General features: G+C 40.3%; 1 protein-coding gene across 1 annotated transcript in view; it reads left to right on the top strand.

Annotated features, from left to right (window-relative positions):
- Positions 1-26,687, top strand: part of lama2 (laminin, alpha 2) — a 379,433-nt gene that overhangs the window by 174,493 nt on the left and 178,253 nt on the right. The window contains exons 15-17 of the mRNA XM_043675023.1: positions 7,576-7,687; positions 17,337-17,450; positions 26,477-26,604. Of these exons, the coding sequence (XP_043530958.1) occupies positions 7,576-7,687; positions 17,337-17,450; positions 26,477-26,604 (354 nt within the window). The remainder of the gene's footprint in view (positions 1-7,575; positions 7,688-17,336; positions 17,451-26,476; positions 26,605-26,687) is intronic.

Here is a 26,687-nt window from a genome sequence, read left to right as displayed (position 1 = left end):
TCTGTTTCCAGAGATAGAAAAATAGAAATCGCAGGAGAGCTCATCTTGTTTTTTTTATATTTCCTTACTTGCCTGTTATGAATAGAATCTTACCATTAATTTACTACAGTTATTGTCCCAAGAAGACAAATTGGACAACATTTTCCACTTAAAACAAGCTCATGTATTATTTGCTTATGTGGCAATGAAGAGTGCTGTGAAATATGCTTCATCTAATTTTCCATTATTGTTGAGTTACCTCATGGAAAGAAATTCATCTTAAGTAATAAACCAAATCAGGATGTAGCAATTCTGTGCAAGTACATTCTTAGTCATGCACCTCATTATTGATGATTTATTAAAAATAAGTTTGTACTTGTTATTAAACTACTACTGCAATTCATTAACAAGGATATCATTTATCTTAAATTTCTTTCCTTGTTTAATAATTTGTTTGATGACAAAGTGAATCTCAAATAGGGCATTTCCTTGGATTAAACTCATTTTGGTTAAGTCAAAAGCAGAGAATGTCCCAAAGTGCTTTAATTATAAACAGTAGGCACTGTCTGTTTACACTGGACAGTTGCGACTCTCCGGAGTCATTGTGCTGCAGGCTATAATACAAACATCCCAAATTGCAGTGGGATTCCTGGGCTCAGCTGGTTTGTAAAAAGCCCCCAGGCTAGTTTAAAGAAATGCAGCCTCCTTTCCCACTATTGACAGTGAAATTGCTTTAGGACACATAGGACATTGTCTATAAATGACAACAGGAGAGGGAGGCATTTCGAATTCACAGAATTACAATTTTGGTGACAAAATAGACACTCAGTTCATGCGTAAATCTCATTGAAGGGTTCCATTGCTGAGAGCCACTTGAATGCAAATTTACAAATTCTTTAAAAGATCTTCTTATATTGCTTCAGGAAATAAAAAGCATGAACATATTTCAGGTAGCTTGAATTGATTTGTTTTTCCTGGGAGTGAAGGCACTCCTCAGTGTGTAAATGGCCATACCTTTTATTGGGGCATGGGGAATATCTGATTTTCCTTTGTCTTCCTGACTCAATTTGTTTCCTTCTGTGGCACGGGCGGCACGGTGGCACAGTGGTTAGCACTGCTGCCTCACAGCGCCAGAGACCCGGGTTCAATTCCCGACTCAGGCGACTGACTGTGTGGAGTTTGCACATTCTCCCCGTGTCTGCGTGGGTTTTCTCCGAGTGCTCCGGTTTCCTCCCACAGTCCAAAGATGTGCAGGTCAGGTGAATTGGCCATGCTAAATTGCCCGTAGTGTTAGGTTAAAGGGGTAAATGTAGGGGTATGGGTGGGTTGCGCTTCGGCGGTCGGTGTGGACTTGTTGGGCCGAAGGGCCTGTTTCCACACTAAGTAATCTAATCTAATCTAATCAAATGTATGGGGATTGGGATTGCCTGATGTGCAAAACCCTGCTAATATTGGCTTATCCATTGCAAGCGGAGTAAACTCAGATTTCCTCCCACCTGCCTTTTTTTTCTAGTAGTTCAGGGTATGGCAAACCCATTAAAAGCATGCCAAGTTTGTGTGTTTGTGAAGAAAATGGAAAGTTTTTTTAAAGAGTCAGAAACATTCTGAATGATAAGTACCTACGTTGTGAAGATTTGTTCTTTAACAGAAAGTTGATCCTTACATTAACCTGCCCATTTGTACTAGACCCATTTCCAATGGATGAAGCACTGTTGTGCTCTTAAAATATTGCAAAATGACCTGTTAGCATATACTGTTACATTTTCTACTGTGATTTAATAGTTCCGGCTGATTTTAAACAAAAAGAAAAATTATTTTGACAGTTATGAAGAATCTGAACAGTGTCCATTACATTTCTGGTCTCATCTCCACTGTCCAGCCTACACCTCATTAACCTTTGACTCCCTTTCCTGTCAACAATCTATCAAACTCAGTCTTGAATAAATTATTAAACCCTGCAATTTTCTCGGGACGAGAATAGAGCACACTAAAGATCCTTTGAGAGAAAAAAAAACTCTTAAGTTCAGTCTGAAAAGGGCCAGCATTTTTTCTTAAACAATGTTCCCTGGTTTTAGACTCCCTGACAAAAACCTTCTGGTATTCAACATTTCCAGTCCCCACAAGAGTTAATATGTAGATCACCTGTCTTTCTCCTAAACTCAAAAGGATACACCTTTAATATGTTCAACCTTACTTTGTAAGGTGGCTCAGGAATGAGTGAACCTTCTCTGAATTACTTGTAAAACATTTTTTTTTCAGAGCAGGAGACCAAACTGTACACAGTACTCCAGATGTGGTCTCATCAGTTCGTTTTTTTATAATGCATTGCTGAGCAGTGGTTAAAATAAATCTTGAGTGAAGCTGTTTCTTCAAACAAATCATTCTCTTGTGAGGGATTATTAATTGTGGAGTTGTTCAACTCATGAAGTAAGCCATAGGTGATGAACTTAATCAAATATACAGATCTCTGCTTAAAGTAAGCTAATCTGTAGAATTCCAATTGTAGGAAAGCAAAGGCATCAAATTGAGATAACTAAGGTGGTAAAGGAGCTTGGCAAAGTAGACGTAGAAAGGTTGTTTCCTCGTATGGCAATCTAGATTGGGAGGTCATAGTTTTATGGTGAGGGATAACAGATTTAAAACAGAGATGAAGAGAAATGACTTCTCTCAAAGTGTTGTGGATCTGTGGAATTCATTACCCCAGAGTACAGTGGATGTTGAGACTTTGAATAAGTTTAATGAGAAAAATAGACAGATTTTTAATTAGTAGTAAGTCAAAAGGCTATCGAGAAGGGGCACAAAAGTAGAGATGAGGCCGAGATGCAACCAGCCATGATCATATTGAATGGTGCAGCAATTTCGAGTGGTTGAATTGCCGACTCCTGCTCCTGGTTCTTATGTTCTGTATAGCTGCAGTAAAGCATCCCTATTTCTCTATGCCATTCTGCTTCCAATTATTGACAACATTTCTTTCCTAAACACTTGTTGCGACCTGCCAGGACTCCCAGTTCCCACTGTACCATTGACTTCTGCAATCTCCCTTTATTTAAATAAAAGATTGTTTTGCTATTCTTCCTGCCCAAATGGGAAAATTCACGTTAGCCCAAATCTATATATTTTCCACACTCTTAACGTGTCTACGTTCATTTGCACACCATAAGCTATTCTAGCTATCATATTTGCGGTACCTTCATCTAAATCATTGATATAAATTATAAATATGGTGGACCAAATGCTGATACCTGTGGCACTGCACTAATGACAACTTACTGAGAGAGACTCTTTATCTCTACCCTCTGCTTCCCGTTAGCTAGTGAATCTCTGCCGTTCTTGCTAGTGTCAAGACTGAATTCCCTGTTACAGAGCCTGCAGTCTCTACCTGCACTTTTTTGGGCATCCTGGGAAGGGCTCATTAAGACATTGGCAGCTGGCCCTTTGTGCTTAGAACCTACAGTTGTCCTGTACCACCATCTTATTAAACCTTACCAATTGCATTCACTGGATATTGTTCATACTAATCTCCATGCAACTCATCTCTCCCAGTGTGAACCCTGCTAACTTTGCCAGTGGATCAACCCTTACTCTGTCCCCAACTCCCTTTCAGAATGTCTATTAACTTGGGCTCAAGGCTAACAGCACTCCCAGAAGTACTGTGGATGATCCATGAAATCTGGTTGACAGGAAAGGCTAGAGGATGCTTTATCGCCAGGTTATATCTTTCCACCACTTGCCTGGACCAAAGGGCATGAGGCCCTTATCACTTGATCACACCTTAGCTTGACCCCCTAATCTTCCAGCACTTTCTCTTCTTATCAGCATTTTATTATGTTTCAATCCTCCAAATGTTTTTCAAAAATTCTTTGCCATACAGCTCCCAAGCATGAAGAATCCCTTCTTACTGAGATACCTCATTCCATCAGCCTTTATGCAAACTTCCAATTCTCAGGAATTTTAATCACCATCTTAACTCATAACTGCCCAAATTTCTCCCTCCCATGTGAACTCCCCGACTGAAGAGGATATATAAGATTCTGAGAAGGCTCGACATGGTAGATGTTGCAAAGATGTTTCCAAAAGTGGGGAGCCACAAACTCTGGGGTGTAGTTACAGAATAAGGAGGCAATTATTAAAAACTGAGATGCAAAGGAATTTCTGCTCCAGAGGGTAGTGAATATCTGGAAGTCTCAAACCAGAGATCGTGGAGGCTGAATCATTAGAAGCATTTAAAGAAGACATAAACCGATCTTTGAAATATCAGGTAGTTGATGGCTAATCTGAGCTAATACAATCTGCCTTGCGCAGATCAGTGATGATTCTTTTCCATGACCTAACCCTGATTCTATTTTTTATGTTTTTAGAACTAGCTATGTCACCAGCCAAGCTGTTTAGGAATAGCTACAAAACTAGCATCTACCCAGCAATATGGAAAATTGCTCAGTTATGCCCTGCCCACAAATATAAGGACAAATCCAAACCTGCTAGTTATTCTCCATCTTGATTGACAGCAAAGTGATGGAAGATGACAATGTGAGCATAAACACTTTACACAAACATCTCTTAGACAGCAAGAATCACTCATGCTCAGTTTTGAGTTTCACCAAAACTAATTTTATCATGGCCTTGGTCCAGACATGAACAAGAAATCTGAACTCAAGATTTAAGAATTACTACCCTCAACATTAAGGTAGCATTGATTAAGAGACATCAAGGAGATCTGGCAGAATTGAAGTCAACGGGCATCGGGGGATAACTCTGCACTGGTTGAAGTTGTAGCTAGCATAAAAGAAGATATTTGTGGTTGTTGGTAGCTCATCTTCTCAGCTCCAGGGCATCACTAAAGGAGTTCCTCAGGGTACTATCCTCATCTTCAGCTGCTTCATCACTGACCTTCCCTCCAACATAAACTCAGAAGTGGGTTGCCACTGATGATTACACAATATTAGTAACATTTACAGTTTCTCAGACACTGAAGCAGTCCATACTAATATACAGCAAGACCTGCACAATATTCAGACTTGGATTGCTCCGTTACAGATCCCTGATGAAGGGCTTATGCCCTAAACATCAATTCTCCTACTCCTTGGATGCTGCCTGACCTGCTGTGCTTTTCCACACACACTCTCTCAATTTTGATCTCCAGTATCTGCAGTCGTCACTTTCTCCTGTTCCGTTGTACATAACATTTGCACCTTACAAGTGCCAGGTATGAACATGCACAAAAAAAAATAATCATCTCCTTGTCACATTGAGTGGCAATAACATGACTTGATCCCCCATTATCAATATCCTGGGGATTATCATTGACCAGAAACTAAACTGGACTAGCCAGAGAAGTAATGTGACCACACGAGCAGGTCAGTGGCTGGGAACTAACTTCCTGGCTCCTTAAAGCCTGAACACTTACAAGTCACATATCAGGAGTATGATGGAATAGTTTCCATTTGCCTGGATGCGTGCAGCTGCAATAATTCTCAAGGAGCTCCATACCATCCAAAACAAAGCATCCTGCTTGCTTGGTATCCTGTTGCATCCTCCACACCAGTGCACTCTGGCAGTCGCATATACTTTATATCAGATCAACAAGCTCCTTGGATAATGCTTTCCAAACAAAAGTACAAGGGCAGTAGACACATCATTATCATCTGCAATCTGCTTACCTTTCACACACCATTCCTGACTTGGAACTATAACGTGAATTTTACGATATCATGCGATCAAAATCCAAGAACGTATTTTCCAGCATCATTCCGAGTGTACAGACGGACTGTAGCAGCCTAAGATGATGACTCATCATCACCTTCTGATGTAATTTGGGATAAGTATTAAATGTGCCTGTGACTTCCACATCCCAAGAATGTCTAGAAAATGGCCCTGTCAAACTCTCAATCTCCATTTGCTGACTTACTTTGACTTCAGGTCAAGCAATCTCTTGATTTTAAAATTTTCTTCCTTGTTTTCAGATCCCTCCATGACCTTGTCCCTCCACACAAGTAGAATCTCCTGTCGCTTCACAGCTCTCCAAGATGCCCATGCACATCAAAAATCTGGCCTGTTGAGCATCTTTTAATTGCTCTGCCATTAAAGTCTACACCTTTGCTTGCCTCAGCCTTGAACTCTGGAATTCCTTTCCTGAACCAGTCCACATCTCCATCTTGCTTTTCTCCTTAAATACTACATTTTTGACTGAGCTCATGGCTGTCGTTTTCTGCTCTTACATAGCTTGGTGTCAATTTTGCTTAATAATGCTCCTGCAAAGCACCTTGTGATATTTTATTATGCTAAAGACAGAATATAAGTGAATGTTGTGATCTTGGATTGTTGAATTTCACATTTTCTTGACTTCAGAAAATAATTGCCTAAAAGAAGCTGTGATCAACTACATATCTTTATGAGAAAAAAAAGAGAAAGAGGAGGGGAATTTTAACTCCTGAGCAGTAATCAGCTTGGAGCACATCTGGCCCATCCAATACTGACAACCAAAGGCTTAGAAAATTTTATCAGGCCACACTTATTAATGGCAAAAATAGGACATTAATCCCAAAGTAAGGAACACAGGATTGGAGTTAGGTAGTTGGGGTGGTATGATGCTGACATTGACAGGCAGAGACTCCGTGTAGAGAAGCACCGCTGCTTCCTGTCTCATAATAAAACTTTCAATCTTATCGACACTCCTCTTCAGTGATGTGACTGACCCAAACTTCTGCTGAATTCCTAATTTAGATGGCATCAAGCCCTACATGCTACAATGCTAATTCAACCATGTCTGGGACTCCCTCAGTCTAATTATCTGATTATAATATTATTAGATGTCAGCCCCTCTGTGCAGTAGTTTTCATTTCTGTTTTAAATTTTATTCACTGTTGTTCTGCTCCTCTTATACAATTTTACTCATCTTATTCATAAGCAGCGAATCACTTTTAGATTTCCTGAGGATGTGAATGGTGCTATATGAATAAATGTTCATTTTATTAGCCAGACAAATTTCATCAGTTGTTCCACTCCAACCTGGGTGCTGATGTTCATAATATCTGCATTCTGCCTCATTACCTGGAAATTAAAGATATTTTAATTCTCAAAACCTGAAATCTCACAAACAAAACTAGAATGACCTATGCGATAATAGTTGCAACACCTTAACATGTTAAAATCCTTTACAGTATCTTAATATGTGTGGACCATTCTAAACCAATTTTAAAGGGAGTCGAGAACGAGCAATTTAAAGGGTTACAGATTAAAAACGGGAGGGAGGGCCACTAAATGCAACTGCTCTTTCAAAGAGCCAGAAGAGATGCAACAAGTTGAAACAAGCTGCTGCACTGTATGATACCTTAATCTTGACAAATTGTATAGATGAGTTACTGAAGACAATAGTGCATGTTCTCAGCAAAGGTGTCCTTATGGGCATGCCACTATTTCTAATTAAAACAGAAGTTGCTGGAAGACCTAGTTTTAAACTGTTTCATGACAATTAACTCACTGCAGATCCACTGGGAGGAAATGTAATTAGAGCTTCTCTTCTGTAATTATTTGAATGGATTTAAATTTAATTATGTTTTATGAAGAGGATATATTTTTGTTCTGTTTTTGCCTGAACAGGTTGAGCTCTGTTATACTCCAGACAGCTAATCCAAATTCATTAGGCCAACAGACAGCTACAAGCGTTGAGATTTGTCACTGCCCTCCTGAGTACTCTGGCACATCTTGTGAAGTGAGTAACAATTGCAGGATTTAAATTTTGTTATCAATAAATTTCTTAATCTGCAATGTTTCATCTCTTATCAATGTGGCAAAATGATAACCAACTATATCACTTTAGGACTTCTAATGGTCACCAACAAAGGTAAATTAAAATGAATGGTTGAACAAACCTACAGGGCTTTCTTATCTCTACATCCACCGCTTGCCTGTTTTTTGTGCCTTTTCAACTTCTTAGCTGTTGGTTGAGAAAGTAAATAAAAATTTTGATCTTGTGGTGCAATCAGAAATTTATTTTTAATTCATTCATGGGATGTGGGCGTGGCTGGTATTACATCTGTTGCCCATCCCTAATTGTCCTTGAGAAGGTCATGGTGAGTGCCTTCTTGAATCACTGCCATCCATGGAGGGTAGATACATCCACAATGTTGTTAGGGATGGGATTGCATGATCCAGACCCAACAACACTGAAGGAATAGTGATATATTTCCATATCAATTCACTGAGTGGCTTTGAGTGGAACTTGGAGGTGGTGGTGTTACCATATATATTTTGCCTTTATTATGTAGTTGTTAATAAATCTACTAACATCGGTTGGGTTTGTTTTTAATTTCTCTTTGGGATGTGTGCATTTCTGGCACAGGCCTGAGATTTATGGATTAATTGTCCCTGAAGGGCAGCTCTGTTTTGCAGTTCAGGTCGCCCTGTTATAGGAAGGATATTATTAACGATTTTGGAGAAGATTTGATAAGCACAGTTGGCCAATTCCTACACAACAGACCTAAACAAGAAGGCACAACATGCCCAGAAACTTTAGCCACCCTGCCAAATATTAAAGACATCTCAGAGATCATGACCAGACTACTCTGGCTCAAAGGCATCATGGTTGCACATAAACCTTCCACCACACTGAAACAGCTCCTGATGAATTTAAAGGACCCCGTACCAACAACCAGCAGAACGAATGTCATATACAAAATACTCTGCAAGGACTTCAACAAACACTACATTGGACAGACAGGCAGGAAACTAGCCACCTGGATACATGAGCACCAACTAGCCACCAAAAGACATAACCAACTATCACTGGTATCCATACACACAGATGAAGAGGGATACCAGTTTGACTGGGACAATACATCCATCGTGGGACAGGCATTCAAACTGGAACTCCACTAACAAACCTTTCGATTTGGACCCCATTTACCAACTTCTCAGAAAAACAACCGGAAGTGATATCACCCACCACAGCAGACCAAGACAGATCAGTAGCAAGCAGGACAGAACACCAGCACTTCCTTGGAGGCTCACTGATGATGTTACCTAGGATGGTGATGAAACATCTGAGAACAAATCTACCAGCTCAGCAAGCAAACTTGCAACCTTATAAACAGTGTATTATTAAAGTAGAGAGGGTTAGAAAAGATTTATCCAAATGTTGATGGTAATAGAAGGTTTGAGACATAAAAATAGGATGGATAGGATGGGACTTTTTCACTGGAGTTTAGGAGATTGAGGGGTGGCTTTATTGTGGTTTATAAAATCATGAGGGGCATGGATAAAGTGAATGACACTCCCTAGGGGAATCCAAACTGGGGGGCATATTTTTAAGGCGAGAAGAGAAAGATTTAAAAAGGACATGAGGGGCTGCCCTTTTACGCAGAGTGGTTCATGTGTGAAATGAACTGCCAGAGAGGGTGGTGGATGCAGGTACATTTACAACATTTAAAAGACATTTGGATAAGTTCATGAATAGGAAAGATTTGGAGGGACATGGGCCAAGTGAAGACAGGTGAGGCTAGTTTAGTTTGGGAACATAGTTGGCGTGGATTGGTTGGACCAAAGGTCTGTTTTCATGCTGCATGACTGTGTGGCTCAATGTGGATCATGAACCACCTATAATCGAAGGGCTTGCTATTTTGATGTAAATTAAGAATCAACCACAGTGCTGTGGGTCTGGAGTCATGTGGGCCAGACTGGGTCAGTCAGGACAGCAGAATTCCTCCTTGATGGGCATTCATAAGTCATAGGTTTTTTCAATGATAATCCAGATATTTCATGATCAACTTCAATCAGACTTGAATTTCATTACAGATTTATGGTTAACTGAATTTCAATTCTCCAGCTGCCATCGTTGAAATTGAACTGATACCTACAATTCTAATATCAGTAACATTGCCACTCTTTTACCAGCAGTCAAGTAGCCTGATAAGTCTGGTATCTCAGAGATGCATTTTATCTTAAGTCACTGACAAGATGATCCTTGGATTATAATTAGCACAGGCCTTTACAAGTTGAATTTTCAGACTCCTGATTGCTTCCCAGTCGACATGCCTGGCTTGACTAGCCTGGGTGAATGAGCCCTGGAGCAGCCTGCTACAATAAGGAAAGAATTGACAGCTTGGGTCTTTCTTCTGTATGTGAGAAAGAGATTGGGGTGACCTAATGGAGGTCTTTAGATGATGAAAAATTTAACAGAATAATATTTAATTTTAATATTTAGTAGAGTATATACCGTAAGAATGTTTACTATGTGAAAAAGAAAATAACCAAAGGCCACTAATATAAAATGGTCACAAAGAAATTCAATTAAAAATTCAGAAGAAATGTCTACATCCAAAGAGTGATGCGTATGTGAAAATCACTACAAGAGGGATTGGTTGAAGAAAATTGAATAGATGTAGTTTAGTTGAAGCTGGAAGTTTATTTAAGGGAGAAGAAAATAGGTGGCTACAAAGATAGATTTAGATGATTAAAAATTTGGAGGATGTTGGAGTTTTTTTGTGTGGTATATATCTTAATAATCATTATTATACGATTATAATCACACCATGTTTATAGAACATTGGCTGCTGTCTGGCAATACTTCAGTATTAAAATTCTCATCTATTTTCAAATCTGTCCATGACCTCAAGTTCTCCTGTCATGCAATGTCCTCCAGTGCCACATGTCTCCAAGAATTTTGTATTTCTTCATATCTGGCCCTTCGCACATCCATCATTGGTCAAAACTCTCAAATTTGGAAATCCTTTTCAGTACTGCTGCCATTTTATCTTTTTCTTTTGCTCACTCCTCCTTTATGACTCTCCTTAAAAATGTACCTCTGTGATCAAACTTTGACCATTTGTCTTAATGTTCCCTTTGTGACTCTGTGCTGTTCTACATGCCAACATTCTAATGAAACACCTCGTAAACACCTTTTACTAAAGGAAATTTAAGTGCATATACACGTATATATTCAAGTTGCTGTTGTTTCAGATCAGCCAGTAACTCATGCAGGATAGTTGTCAGGATTGTCTATCTCCACAGCAGTGCTCAAACTGGAAATGCTGCTTGACATACTGTTAATTGGTCTGATGCACAGCTACAATGTGTACTTGTAGATTGGTCCTTTGAGATTCAAATCCCTCAGCTCAAGAGTTGCAGCTACCATCTAGTTAAATGGTAAAGGCATCTGTAAATCTAGCTGTGCTTTCTCCTTTCCACGACTGTACTATGCCAAATGTCTCCATCTGTCACACACTCAGTCTTTCTCAGAATAGATTCATCTGTGATGGTGCTTCTAATTGAAGGGGAACATGGTCAATACATATGGTGTCTTCTCGTTTTTCTCTAAGGGCATCCAAAGCAGTACAAGAACATTGTAGCTTAGAATAATGGGTTGGAACAGATTCCCAGGACAAGACACTTCTTAAAAAAAACCTCATTCACAGAATGTGGGCATCACAGGCTGGGCCAGCATTTATTGCCCATCCTTAATTGCCCGGTTAAGAGTTAATCACATTGCTGTGGGTCTAGAGTCACATGTATGCCAGACAAAACCAGGACATTATTAAACCAGATGGGTTTTTCCTCAACACTTGACAATGGTTCCATGGTCATCATTAAAAACTTATTTCCAGATGTTTATTGAATTCATATTTCACCACTTGCTATGTCAGGATTTGAATCTGGATTCTGAACACTACCTAGGTGTCTGGATTAATAGCCGAGTGGTAATGCCACTAAGTCATTACCTTCCCCTGTAATGCGTTAGACTGCAATGCTGCAATGTCTACCTAATATGTATAATGTGGTGAATGTTACAAAAGTTCAAGTTTTAGTTTCTTTCTTACTGCCTTCTACTAATTTGAATGCTGGCTTTGAAAACTCCTTACATTGGCTTTACCTCTCATGGTGCCTGCGTTATTTGCATAATATATGTTGCTACTTCTCCTTTCCTAAGTATTGTCCTTTATACTTATCAATATTTAAATGTCATTTGCCATGTGCCTGGAGGCAGTGTAAGTTGTGCAGATGGGACAAGAAAGTTACAAAAGGCCACAGGCAATTAAAAATGTTGACAGATGTAGTGACAACTGAAGTTCCATGATGAGTAAGTGTGGAGTCATTCACTTTGGAATCAAGGAAGACAAATTGAATGTTTCTTTTTGAAATGTGGTGAAAGATTAGGTGCTGTGGAAGAACATAGCTGTTTTACTGACTGTAGGCAAACAGATCATGAAAACTGTGAACAGGGACCACAAGTCTAATACAAAGTTAGCCTTTATCTCAAAGAGCCTAGAGCACTAATTGATGTTTCATAATAATAAACACAAATAGAAAATGCTAGAAATGATCTGCGCACAGTGAAATTGCAAGAGTTTCACATCATTCATCTGTCTGTGCAGATGCAGCCAGATCTCCTGAATATTTCCAATATTTTCCATTTCTGTTTTAGATGTCCAACATCTGCAGTATTTCAATTTTTGTGGAATTGATCTTTCAGTTGAGCAGATGTTCTGCACACAATTTGAAGTACTGCACTTTGAGAAGGTTAAAGTGGTCTCAGTGGAACTGCAGCTCAGATTCACCAGAGGCTTAAAGAATTAAATGATGTGGACTGGTAGTATAAACCTGATTTGCAGAGCCTGAAAAGTGGAAGGATGGTTTATTTGCGATCTTAAAGTTGACAAAAGCATTTGGTAAAGTGGAGGAAAAGATCCTATTTTCCTGTTGTGGAAGATCAGAATCGCGCGGGATAATCATACAATCAGTTTTTCCTCAGACAGGATTCTGAGCTGTTCCTCAAAACTTATTGAGAATACTGGGAAAACTGAACTTGGATAGAGAGGTTTTTATTACATGCACTATCAAGATGTATGTAAGTGAAAAATAGCAGATAACTAGGACGGAAGTATAGATTAGCCATAAACCAGTGAAATGGTAGAAAAGGAGTGGGACTTTCATTAATGCAGGCTGCTGGTCTATGAGCACCCAAAGGTCTATTCCAGTTTATCAGCTTTTTGGAAAGGCATACAGATGAGACCAAGGGCTTAATATCATCTGTACTTCATTGCACCAATAACAGTCATGTTTGGCAATCATTCTACTCTTTTGTATTTGTATTAGCTCTGACATAGAGGTCATTTCACCTCCATAATATTAACACTCTGTGTATTTTTAATTTATCCACTGCCAGGCACTATGGTTTCAGTAAATGCCCTGACGTGTTATAGTTAATTGCTGGATGAGTAAGCAAATTTAAATTAATGGTTTATAATGACCTCTACCTTCGCAGACAAATTTACCTTATTCAGCTCACATATTAATATAGTTGCCCTTCTCTCCTTCCAACCTTTTGGCTACATCTTGTTCTGTTGAGGAAAGAAAGATAAATTAACAGGACTTCCAGTGCTCTTATTCTACTAAGTAAAAGCAAGACGAGTCACGACTGCTTTTCTGCATGAGTAATTTGCAGTTGCCTGTAGTATTTCTTTATTACTGTTGCAGCAATTAACCATGTTACCAGACATGGAAAAATGTATTTTTCCTTTTGCAATGTGCTAGGTCAAGGCAACAATACATTTACATTTGCAGTCAGATTGAATCATCAGACATTGGCTTTGCAGAGTTACTGCTGAGAATTGTAAAATACTGTTAAATTTATATACCATTAACATTTTTACATATGTTAATAATGGAATTGAGACAGCTTTAATGAGCACATCAGGAAAATCATCTCACTGTTTCGTTATGCTTATCATAATATCCAAGCCAATGACATCAAGGAAGATGGCTGTGGTTGTTGGAGGTCAGTTATCGCAGCTCTGCAGGAGTTCCTCAAGCTAGTATCCTAGGCCTAACCATCTTCAGCTGGTTCATCAATGACTCTCCCTCCATTATAAGGTCTGAAATGAGGAAATTCGCTGATGATTGAACATTGTTCAGCACTATTCACAACTCTTCGGATACTGAAGCAGTCCATGTTCAAATGCAACAAGATCTGGACAATATCAGGCTTGTTCTGACAAATGGCAAAGAACATTTGCACCAGACAAATACCAAACTATGACCATCTCCAGTAAGAGACAACCTAACCTCCACTCTCTGACATTCAAATTGTGTTACCATCACTTAACTCCCCACTATCAACATCCTGGGGTTACTATTGTCCAGAAACTCAACTTAACTTGCCACATAAACATATAAACAGTGACTACAAGAGATGGTGGGAGGCTAGGACTACTGCAGCAAGTAATTCACCTCAAGAGCTCCAAAGCCTGTCCATTCTCTACAAAGCACAAATCAGGACTGTGATGGAATACTCCTCACTTGCAGCTCCAACAACACTCCAGAAGCCTGATATCATCCGGGACAAAGCAGCTGGCTTGATTGGCACCACATTCACAAGCATCCAATCCCTCCACCACTGATGTTCAGTCACAGCAGTATGTACTATCTACAAGATGCACTGCAGAAATTCACCAAAGTTCCTTGAGCAGCACCTTCCAAATCCATAACCACTTCCAGCTAGAGGACAAGGGCAGCAGAAACATGGGAACACCACCATCTGCAAAGTCCCTTCCAAACCTTGATTTGGAAATATGCCGCCATTCCTTCAGTGTTATTGAATCAAAATCTTGAAATCCCCTCCCTAAGGGCATTGTGGGTCAGCCTACAGCATATGGACTGTTCAAGAAGGCAGCTTATCACCACCTTCTCAAGTGTAACTAGGGACAGGCAATAAATGCTAACCGTCCAGTGATGCCTATATCTTATGAGTGAATTATTTAAAAAAAGTAATATGGAAGAAGTTTTGCTTACTTCACTATATATCTGACTTTGGGGTGCTTAATACTTGGCAGAAGCAGCCACAATAAGAGGAGACAAGTTCTCCTGCACAAGCCATTAGACAAAAACTTTATGCCATAGATGGTCTTGACTGTACTGAAGAATCTATGCACATCAGGACTGTCAGCAAATTGCTGGATTTCATGTGCTTTTTCTGCATACTGCCTGTTCTTTAGGTCACAGCTCTTTTTGTTGGACTTAGGCCTTCATTTGTACGTCAACCTGCTCCTTTCCTTAAAGCTTTGGTGGTGCTACTGGTTTAGGAATATCAATTGTGTGTGATTCAGTAGCTCCCAGATCTCTGCATCTCACAGCTCACTTAATCAATCAATATCTTTTTGTAAACTCCTTGTGTACTCTTAAACTTATTTTGTTACCTATCTTTATATCATCAGGAAATTTGGCAACTGTACCTTTTAGTCCCTTTGTCTAGGTAATCCATATACATTTTAAACAGTTGAAACCCAACACTGTTCCCTGTGGCCTAACCCTAACCTTAACACTGACCCTAACCATAACTTAACCCATCACTCATTGCATTTTACCAACCAGAAAAAGACCCATGTTCATCTACTCTTTGCTTTCTGTTAATTAGCCAATCATCTATCCGTTCCACTGTGTTGCACCATATCAAATGCCAATTGGAAATCTAAGGACAACATAGCCACTAGTTCTCCTAAATCCTCAGTATGTGTCAAAGTCTTGAACTGATTGGTCAACATGATTTCACTTTCACAGGGTCATGTTGACTCTGCCTGATTACCTTGAATTGATTCAATTGACCTGCTATAACTTCTTTAACAATAGCTTCTAACATTTTCCCTATTTTCCTGGTACAGATGTGAAGCAAACTGGCCTGTCTTTTCCTGCTTTCTATCTCCTTTTTTTGAAGTAAACGAGTTACATTTGCTATCTTCCAATCTAATAGGATCGAGCTCAAATTGAGGGAACTTTCCAAAACTTTTAACTCTTATCAGGTGTCCTTCTTAAATTTAGCTGCCTGCAGACATACACCACTCTCCTCCATGTGTTGTACCATGACATGCAAGCCAGGATCCTCACTTACTGATCCATTACAAATCGATAAGTATAGGGTTGAGCAAGGCTGTGTCATTACATCAATGTTTTTCTTCCATCTTCCTCATCACAACACTCCACTCCTTCTCCATGAAATTTCCTGTGTAGTGGACCTTCTACACAGAATGTGCAAGGAACAGTTGAAACTGCATCACCTCCAGTCCTGAACCAGGCCCACCCCAATTCTGCCATCAAACTGCAGAATGCAGGTGACGCTTTCATATGCTCACGCTAAGAGGCTAAGCTCTAGACCACAATGCATGCATTCACGAAAGTTTTTGGGAGAATGGGACTTACCTAACAGATGGAAGACAAAAGTCCTCTACCAGACTGCTCCTGCAAAATATCACCGTCCCCCAACTACCAAGACGCATGACGAGCAACTGGAAAACATGGATCAATTTTCATACCTTGGGAGCCTTTTCAATGAAGGCAGACAGTGACAAGCCCTGGTAGAGGCCAAGTAAGAATGACAGAAGGAATGTAGAAAAAAATCCGAGTGTCCCATTCATGTCAAAAAGTACCACGTACCCCACCTTGCAACAGGGTGTGTGCATCTAACATCGGGAGTCACCTTAGGACTAACAGTTATAGAGTCATATTAATACAACATGGAAAGAGACCCTGCGGTCTAACCAGTCCATGCCAACCAGAACCCCAAACTAAACTAGTCACACCTGCTGCGCTCGGCCCATATCCTTCCAACATTTCTTATTCATGTACTTATCCAAATATCTTTTAAACATTGTAACTATACTTCTGGTGGGGAAGAAAGTCTCCTAAGAAGATGATACTGACATAAAATGCAGATTGTGGAAAAATGCTCACACTAGCCCTTGGATTCCCCACCTTTGTTAATACAAACCTTGGATTCATCTTGTATAATTCTACCTTGTACAACCATAGATTAAGGTGGACAAGATTAAAACTTCAAATTGTTTGATTATATATCTTAATAATACCATTGTTTAACATAAAGCACTTCACATATCAAGCAATCTACTTAAACAGAAGGAGCAATTTTGGTTTTTTATTTCTGAAATACAAAAGGGCTGGCATGGTGGCTCAGTGACTCAGTGGTTAGCACTGCTGTCTCACAGCGCCAGGGACCTGGGTTCGATTCTAGCCTCAGGCGACTGTCTGTGTGGAGCTTGCACATTCTCCTCGTGTCTGCGTGGGTTTCCTCTGGGTGCTCTGGTTTCTTCCCACAATCCAAAGATGTGCAGGTTAGGTGAATTGTCCATGCTAGATTGCCCGTAGTGTTCAGGGATGTGTAAGTTAGGTGCACTAGTCAGGGGAAATGTAGAGTAATACGTAGGGGAATGGGTCTGGGTGGGTTGCTCTTTGGAGGATCAGTGTGGACTTGTTTGGCCGAAGGGCCTGTTTCCACACTGTAGGAATTCTGTAGAGCCCATTTTGTATGAGTGAAAATATTCCTTCAATAAATAACAGAAATATTTTCCTTTTCACAGTCCTGTGCACAGGGATACAGACGAGTAAATGGCACCCTCTATGGAGGAATCTGTGTACCGTGTTCTTGTTATGGCCATTCTAGCTATTGTGATGACATTACTGGAGAATGTTTGGTAAGTATTAATTAATGCAATGCATTCATCCAGCTGGGATGTGAGAATGTTTTATTTACAGCAAATCCAGAGTATCCATGCCAGGGTACTATTTGGAACAATTTTTTGAAATCTAGCAGCAGCACACACACATCCCCAATTCTGTTAGTAACATTGATCGCACCATCTGTTTCTCATAATATTTGTTGTTACAGTTAGTGAATGCCTCATGTTACGAAAACCTTAATGGGAAATCTAGGCTTTATGGTGCAATAATATTTTAAAATTATTTTCCATGTTGAAGCACAAAACCTGTGCTTTTACCTTGGAGTGCTACAATACAATATTGAACGGAGTCAAACAATTATAACCAGGGAGCTGTTTTGTTCTCTTTTGTTCGGTATTTGTTGTAAATAAGCTCTTTGGATTGGCACATGTATTTAAAGTTCCACAATCAGTACCACAATAAATAGTTATTTGTTAGACCAGAGCCTGAGTATTACTGAAAAAATCACATTTGACAAAGTGTTTTGACTTGGACCATGCAGTGTAGGAACAGGAGTAGGCCATTTGATCCATTGAACCTGCCTCACCATTCAATGGCTGAATTAACAATCCTCAACTCCACTTTCCTGCCTTATCCACATAATCTTGCTAGAACATAGAACAAAGAACAAAGAAAATTTAAATCCCAGGAGCAGGCCATTTGGCCCTCCAAGCTTGCGCCGATCCAAATCTACTGTCTAAACCTGTCGCCCAATTCCTAAGCACCTGTATCTCTCTGCTCCCCACCTACTCATCCATCTGTCTAGACGCATCTTAAATGAATCTACCATGCCTGCCTCTACCACCTCTGCTGGCAATGTGTTCCAGACACCCACCACCCTCTGTGTAAAGTACTTGCCGCGTGTATCCCCCTGAAACTTTTCACCTCTCACCTTGAGAGCGTGACCTCTCATTATTGAATCCTTCACCCTGGGAAAAAGCTTATCTCTATCTACCCTGTCTATACTCTTCATGATTTTGTAAACCTCAATCAAGTCTCCCCTCAATCTCCTTTTTTCTAATGAAAACAAACCTAACCTACTCAACCTCTCTTCATAACTAGCAACTTCCATACCAGGCAACTTCCTCATAAACCTTCTCTGCACTGTCTCCAAAGTGTCCACATCCTTTTGGTAATGTGGCGACCAGAACTGTACACAGTATTCTAAATGCGGCTGAACCAATGTACTGTACAATTTTAACATGACCTGCTAGCTTTTATACTCAATACCCCATCAAATGAAGGCAAGCATACTATATGCCTTCTTGACCACTCTATCCACCTGTGCAGCAACCTTCAGGGTACAATGGATCTGCACTCCCAGATCTCTTTGCTCATCAACTTTTCCCAAGGCTCTTCCGTTCATTGTATTATTCGCTCTAGAATTAGACTTGCCTAAATGGATCACCTCACATTTGTCTGGATTGAACTCCATTTGCCAATTTTCCACCCAACTCTCCAGTCTATCTATATTCTCCTGTATTCTTTGAACAGTCTCATATGCTTTCTGCTACTCCGCAAGTCTTCATGTCATCTGCAAACTTGCTGATTATACCAACAGTGTGGTATGATCAGCAAGTTCCAGATCATTTATGTATATCACAAACAACAGTGGCCCGAACACTAATCCCTATGGAAAACCACTGGTCACCTTTCTCCATTTTGATAAACTCCCTTCAACTCTCTGTCTACTGTTGCTCAACCAGTTCTTTATCCACCTAGCTAGAACACTCTGCATGTGACTTCACTTTCTCTATTAGTTTATCATGCTAATTAACAATCAGCCTATCTCAGCCTTGAATTTCAAATCCGTTAATACAGCCTCCCCACTACTCCTCTAGAAGGGTGAAAATTGCATTATGTGCCCTTATTTCCTGCAAATAAAAATACATGGTCCTGAATCAGCTGCAGAAAGGTCAATTTCTAAAAAGAAAAGGAAATGCCAGAGTTTTCTATAAGCGCATCAATTGTAAAAGGAGAAATTGAGCTGATTCGAGAACTAACAAGAATACTTACATGTACAGGCAAGCAACATGACTGAGGAGTTAAATGAATGATTTGCATTGGACTTTACCAAAAGGCAAATGCTGCTGAGGCCATGGTGACGGTGCAAGAAGCTCTGTCACTAAAGATTTACAAAGATGTTGCCAGGGTTGGAGGATTTGATCTATAATGAGAGGTTGAATAAGCTAGAGCTGTTTTTCCTGAAGCGTTGGAGGCTGGGGGTGACCTTATAGAGGTTTATAAAATCATGAGGGGCATGGATAGGGTAAATAGACAAGGACTTTTCCCTGGAGTGGGGATGTCCAGAACTAGAGGGCATAGGTTTAGGGTGAGAGGGGAAAGATATAAAAGAGACCTAAGGGGCAACTTTTTCATGCAGACTGTGATGCGTGTGTGGAATGGCTGCGAGAGGAAGTGGTGGAGGCTGGTACAGTTGCAATATTTAAAAGGCATTTGGATGGGTATATGAATAGGAAGGGTTTGGAGGGATATGGGCCGAGTGCTGGCAGGTGGGACTAGATTAGGTTGGAATATCTGGTTGGCATCTGTGGGTTGGACCGAAGAGTCTGTTTCCATGCTGTACGTCTCTATGACTCTCTGAATCTAAGTGTTTAAAATTGATGAGGAGGTGGCATTTGGATAAGCTGTCGCTACCTGAAGCTGGTCTTTATGAGATGCAATCAAAGATATTGTAGGAAGTGAGAATAGAAATTGTAGTGGCACTGGCAATAATCTTTCAGTATTCACCCATATCTCACCTTTCTATATACACGCTCGCATGCACAGACACACAGACACACACACGTACACTTGCTACCTTGTGCACTTGGCTAAGATACTGGGCAATTGCACACTTGACACACATCACATCTTAAACCTTTCCATGTAGGTCTAATCTGTGAAGTGGTTACATACTCACCCAGACACATTGCAATATGTCATTGAGCTTCTTGCAACAGGTCAATCATGTCCTGTGGACAGATCTACGTTGCTCACTACCTCTGCAACCTCTGTCTAGGCTGATTTGGTCTGACTGGGATGTCTCTTTTTCCAAATAGCTGACATGAGGACTTTCCATCAAACATCCACAGCCTGTAGGAGGACCTTCGGGGAGTCATCATCAAATCATGAGACAGTCTCCTTAGGCTGGGACTCACAATGACTGGTCCTCCATTTTCTCCTCGACATGGTCGCCTAATGGCCTCTGTACAGAGACAAAGAGAGTTTCAGGGTAGAATTGGAGTCTATTCATGATGGGAATGGATAGGGTGCTCACATGTTACTTTCTCCCTGCCAGGGGTCCTGTATAGTATACTGTAGACACAGTAGTCACCAGAATTTTAAAAAAGCTCCACTAGTTCGTTAGTTTTCTTGGTCCAAATCCCTGCCTCTTGACCTTGAATGTGAACTCGCAGGTGCACTGGATAGTGAAGAAGGCATTTTTACGCTTGTCTATATTGGTCAGTGCATTGAGTATAGGAATTGGGACGTCATGTGCTGCACAGGACATTGGTTAGGCCATTTCTGGAATACTGCATTCAATTCTGGTCTCCCTGCGATAGAAAAATGTGAAACTTGAAAGGGTTCAGAAAAGATTTACAAGGGTGTTGCCAGGATTGGAGGGTTTGAGCTATGGCAAGAGGCTGAGTAGGCTGGGGCTATTTTCCCTAGAGCGTCAGAGACTGAGCGGCGACCTTATAGAGGTTTATAAAATCATGAGAGGCATGACAGACTGAATAGTCAAGGTCTTTTCCCCCAGGGTAGGGGAGTCCAAAACGAGAGGGCATAGGTTTCAGGTGAATGGGAAAGCTATAAAAGGGGAAACATTTTCGACAGTGCATGTATGGAATGAGCTGCCAGAGGAAGTGGTGGAGGCTGGTACAATTACAGTTTTAAAAGTAATCTGGATGGGTATATGAGTAGGAAAAGTTTAGAGGGACATCGGCCACACACTGGTAAATGCGACTAGATTAATACATAATATCGGGTTGGCATGGGTGAGTTACACTAAAGGGTCTGTTCCCGTGTTGTATATCTCTATGACTCTATGACACTACTTGCAGCATAGCTGCGATTGCCACGTGTCCGTGTGGTTGTGACTGATGTAGGTTTCATAGCCTGACGCCTCTCTCCCTGGACATCCTGCCCTAGAACCCAAAGAGCTTGTGCTGTTTACCCTTCCCTTAACTGTTTGACTGGCTTGTAATCCACTAATGAGTCATAGAGTCTAGAGATGTACAGTATGGAAACAGACCCTTCGGTCCAACCCATCCATGCCGACCAGATATCCCAACCCAATCTAGTCCCACTTGCCAGCACCTGACCCATATCCCTCCAAACCCTTCCTATTCATATACCCATCCAAATGCCTCTTAAATGTTGCAATTGTACCAGCTTCCACTACACCCTTTGGCAGCTCATTCCATACATGTACCACCCTCTGCGTGAAAAATTGCCCCTTTGGTCTTTTTTATATCTTTCCCCTCTCACCCTAAACCTATGCCCTCTAGTTCTGGACTCCCCAACCCCAGGAAAAAGACTTTATCTATTTACCTTATCCATGCCCCTCATAATTTTGTAAACCTCTATAAGGTCACCCCTCTGTCTCCAACGCTCCGGAGGAAACAGACCCAGCCTGTTCAGCCTCTCCCTGTAGCTCAGATCCTCCAACCCTGGCAACATCCTTGTAAATCTTTTCTGAACCCTTTCAAGTTTCACAACATCTTTCTGATAGGAAGGAGACCAAAATTGCATGCAATATTCCAACAGTGGCCTAACAAATGTCCTGTACAGCCGCAACATGACCTCCCAACTCCTGTACTCAATACTCTGACTAATAAAGGAAAGCATACCAGACGCCTTCTTCACCATCCTATCTACCTGCAACTCCACTTTCAAGGAGCTATGAACCTACACTCCAAGGTCTCTTGGACCCTTCCTTTAGTCCCTTTAAAAGATGGGAGTTGCAGATCACAAGCTGTACACTTTTGGATCAAACCCCCATCTCCAGCTGTGAACATGGTTATATGTTTTATTTTCTTTGATTTGAATTTAAATGGAAAATTCCATTCTGATTCCTTTGAATTTCATGCATTGTGACATCTGAAAACATTTGCAAGGGACAAACAATCATTCCTGATGACTGACCTCGTTAGGTTGCTTCCTATTTCTTGCTGTAGATTCTGTAAACTGAAATTTTTACAGTCTCTTGGGGTGAGATGGTATGTTTGGGAATGGGGGCAAGGTAAAAATTAGGCATTGCATCTACTAGTCACCCAGACCCACCCATTGCAAAATTATTGGTAGCATGGATGCACTGAGTGCTCAGATCAACCATAGACCATTAGCCACTGAAGGGCCTCCTGCCACTACTGAAATTTTACTGATGATATTGGGAATCTGACATCAAGTCTGTGCAGCCCCTGTGATTTGCCCCTGATTTTGGGCTCCAACACAGCTCACCTTCCTGCAGATCTTCCAAATTTGATTTGTCATTATAGCACTGAAGGATGCCATTCAGACTGTCGAGTCCTTGGGTGGTTAATGCCATTTCCCAAAGCCTTTTTGGAGACTTTGGGTTGGTGGGGGAGGTGAGTAGCATTTAGTCGCATGGGAAAGTGACATTCGGGACCCCACCTCCTCCTTGTCTCTGCCCACCTACGTATGGTATTCAAAGGTATAATATTCACGTTAGATCCTCATCCTGCAGCTGTTTGTGTTCAACTAGTTGCAGATGGGGTATGCTAGAAACCTGAAAACCAAACATTGTCATGTATACTTTCAGGCATTTGGAATGAACCCCTGGTTCAAAGGGACTCAGTGCCATTGCTGTGGATAAAGGGGAGCAGGTGAATGTATTGAACTTGGATTTCCAGAAGGCACTTAATAAAGGTTATTGGGGAATATAAAAGCTCATGGGGTGGGTGATAACATGTTGGCATGGATAGAAGATTGTCTGGCCAACAGAATGCAGAGAGTAGGAATAAATGGGTCTCTTTCAGGCTCACAAGATGTCATGAGTGATGGGTCACAGGGGTCAGTGCGAGGATCTGAACTCTATACGAATTTATATAAATGATTTGGAATGGAGGTATGGTAGCTAAATTTGCTGATGATACAAAGATAGGTAGGAAAGTGAGTTGTGAAGAGGACATAAAGAGCCTACAAAGGGATGTAGAGAGATTAAGTGGGTGAGCAAAGATCTGGCAAATGGAGTACAATGTGGGGAAAATATGAAACTGTTCATTTTGACAACAAGAGTGAAAAAGAAGCATATTATCTTGCATAAACACAGAGGGGTTCCAGAGCTCTCGGGTGTGGAGATCCTGGTACTTGAATTGCAGAAGGTTAGGTAGTATGCAAGTAATCAGGAAAACTAAAAGAATATCCTGTTTCTTGTGAGAGGAACTGAATGCCAGAGTAGAGAGTTAATACTTTAGTTATGCAGTGCATTGTTGAGACCAGACCTGGGGTACTGTATGCAGTCGTGGACACCGTACATGCAGAAAGATGTTAATGCGTGGAAGTCATTCAGAGAAGGTTTTCTAAACTAATGACTGGAATGAGGACCTGCCTTATGAGGAAAGGCTGGACAGTTGGCTGAGAAAGCTTATCCTGTAACCTCTCAAGTTTAAAAGATGCAGAGGTGACTTCCTTGAAACATACAAGATCCTGAAGGAACTGGACTGGGTGGACTTGGAAAGATGGTTTCTTTTATGGGAGGATATAGCACCATGGGTCATATTTTAAAAATAAGGGGGTGCCCATAAGGATGAGATCTTTTTTTTTAATCTCAGAGATGAGAGTCTTTGTAATTCCCTTCCTCAAATGGCAATGGATGCAGAGTACTCTTTAAGGCAGAAGTAGAGAAATTCCTGAAAAATATGGGATGCACGATTGGTGGGCATATGTAGGAATGTAGATTTGCAGCCAAAATCAGATCAGCCGTAATTTTACTGAATAGCAGAGCAGCCTTGAAGGGTCGAGTAGCCTATGCTTAGCCCTTGGTCATGTCCATTCGTATGTGCCAGAAACCTGCTTGAACCTTTCTGTAGTGGGACAGTTTATGCTTGAACCATGAGTGTTGGCATGCTATCCAAATCTATTTTCATCTAATGTTCACACGTACACAGTTCCAATTGGGATTCAGAAAGGAATATCAACTTTGGGTGCACTTCTTCTGTCTAATCAAACAACTTAGAAGGCACCTGTGGTGCCTTTAGCCCAATGTGACTGAGATTAGCAGAGTCAGTCGATGTGCTTATATTTTCACTGAATGATCAGAGGAATCACCATAAAATTATTTTGCCAGTCTTGGAAATTAATAGCATAGTAAAATAATACGTAAACATTACAGGACGACCATGGCATGATTTGTAATTTTTTTAAAACTCTATTATTCCATTTTACATTTGATTTCATGCCCACAAACCAAATAGAATGTGTTTAAATCACTTGTCTGGTCAAATAAGCTAGTATAAATGTTTCTCATATATAGCTAAATTGTGTAATATTTTATTATTCAGAGTAAGCAATGTTTGTCAAAGACATTCTTAATCTCTAATGCATGGATATCAGTTTCATAACAATGAGGTTGGGAACAATTTTTCTCTTTTATTCTGAACACTTCTGTGATCTGCATATCATATACCAATTTGACTATTCTTGTTAACTCAAAGACAGTTTGTTTTTATCCAGTCTGACAAGACACAAGGGTTAAAGTAACTTTAATAATTTTATTATCAAAATAATGCTACATGGATGGCTACCTGTTTGTTACAAAGATGAGAAAAGCTTTTTCTGTGATGCTTTCTCCATTGTGATAATTAGATTCATGATTTATCATTCTCCCTTCAGGGAATGTTCTACCTTTCAGCCAAGAGTTAACTCAAATTAATAAAGGACATTCCATTTAAATGCTATTTTAGAAGTGCAACATTTATTGCACATAGTTCATAGATTTGTGGATGATTGTGCTACTATTTAGGAATCTGCATGTTAGTGCGAAATAGTTTGAAGTATATCCTTATGCCAAATTAAAAGATTCACTGTAATACAATTTATGATGAAACATGTGTATATCTGAGAAGAAATGTAAACTTCTTCTAGTTACACTGCAATTTTGAAGTTGCCCCTGTTAAATATATTTTTCATTACTCGGAAGTTTCATATATTCTGTCTTCAAGGTGCATAACTGAAGCTGCGGAAATTTTTCTTTTGAAAAATTGCTGTGCTTTCAGTGTTCTAAAGCATGCAGAGGGTAGTCAGCGCTGTCCAGATGATGGTGTGGCTGAGGGTGAGATATTCAGCTTTGCCGAAATTCAAATTTCAGCTTTGTTGCAATTTTAGTGGAGGCCCAAATGCCTTTCCAGAAGTAACGTGGAAAACTCTCACATATCTCCTTTTAGCTGCCTCAAGGTGGAATTGTGTAGATCAGAAAAGGGGTATTGATTGTCCACTGAGAGGAGAACTCAAAAGATAAGGACCCAGGCCTCCTCATCTCAAAACAATGTTTAGCAACCTGCTGGTTCGTTGTATCAGGCAACTTTTATAACTTTCTGGGGATCAAACAATGCTCATATTGCATTCCCTCTTTGTTATCTTGCCAGCGGCATTAATATGATTACTTTAAATTGATTGATGTTTCCATTAAAATAGCATATAGAGAAATGGATGCAGCTGTGTTAAACATTTGTACAATAATATTGTTCACAGCAATCTCCAAACTCCAAGTTAAATTGTAGCCAATTTTATAATGCTGTCTGCTTGTGATCTTTGGAGAGGAATATTTAAGTTCCATATAAAACTGGGATGTCAAAATTTATTCATTGAGAAAAGATGCAATTTGCAGTAAATGATGTTGTGGAATGACAGGTTGTTCTGTTGGCAACTCTCCCATGTATTCAGCAAATTGATTTTTAAAAAATAATTAAAGAAAATAAATAAATAATATGCCTTTTATTGAGAAGGTTCTTTAAAGAAATATTATTTATTCCAGAATTGCCAACACGATACCACTGGCAGGTTTTGTGATAAATGTCGGCCTGGCTTTTATGGAGATCCAACTCGAGGAACACCCAATGATTGTCACCCTTGCAGTTGCCCATTACTAATTCCTACAAATAAGTAAGTAAGATTATCCATGTCTGTAGCTGAAAATGTGTTGCTGGAAAAGCGCAGCAGGTCAGGCAGCATCCAGGGAACAGGAG

This window comes from Chiloscyllium plagiosum, chromosome 3 (assembly GCF_004010195.1).
Source record: "Chiloscyllium plagiosum isolate BGI_BamShark_2017 chromosome 3, ASM401019v2, whole genome shotgun sequence".
NCBI lineage: Eukaryota > Metazoa > Chordata > Chondrichthyes > Orectolobiformes > Hemiscylliidae > Chiloscyllium > Chiloscyllium plagiosum.
The sequence above is the reverse complement of the archived record's forward strand: the minus strand, read 5'-3'. Positions and strand labels throughout refer to the sequence as shown.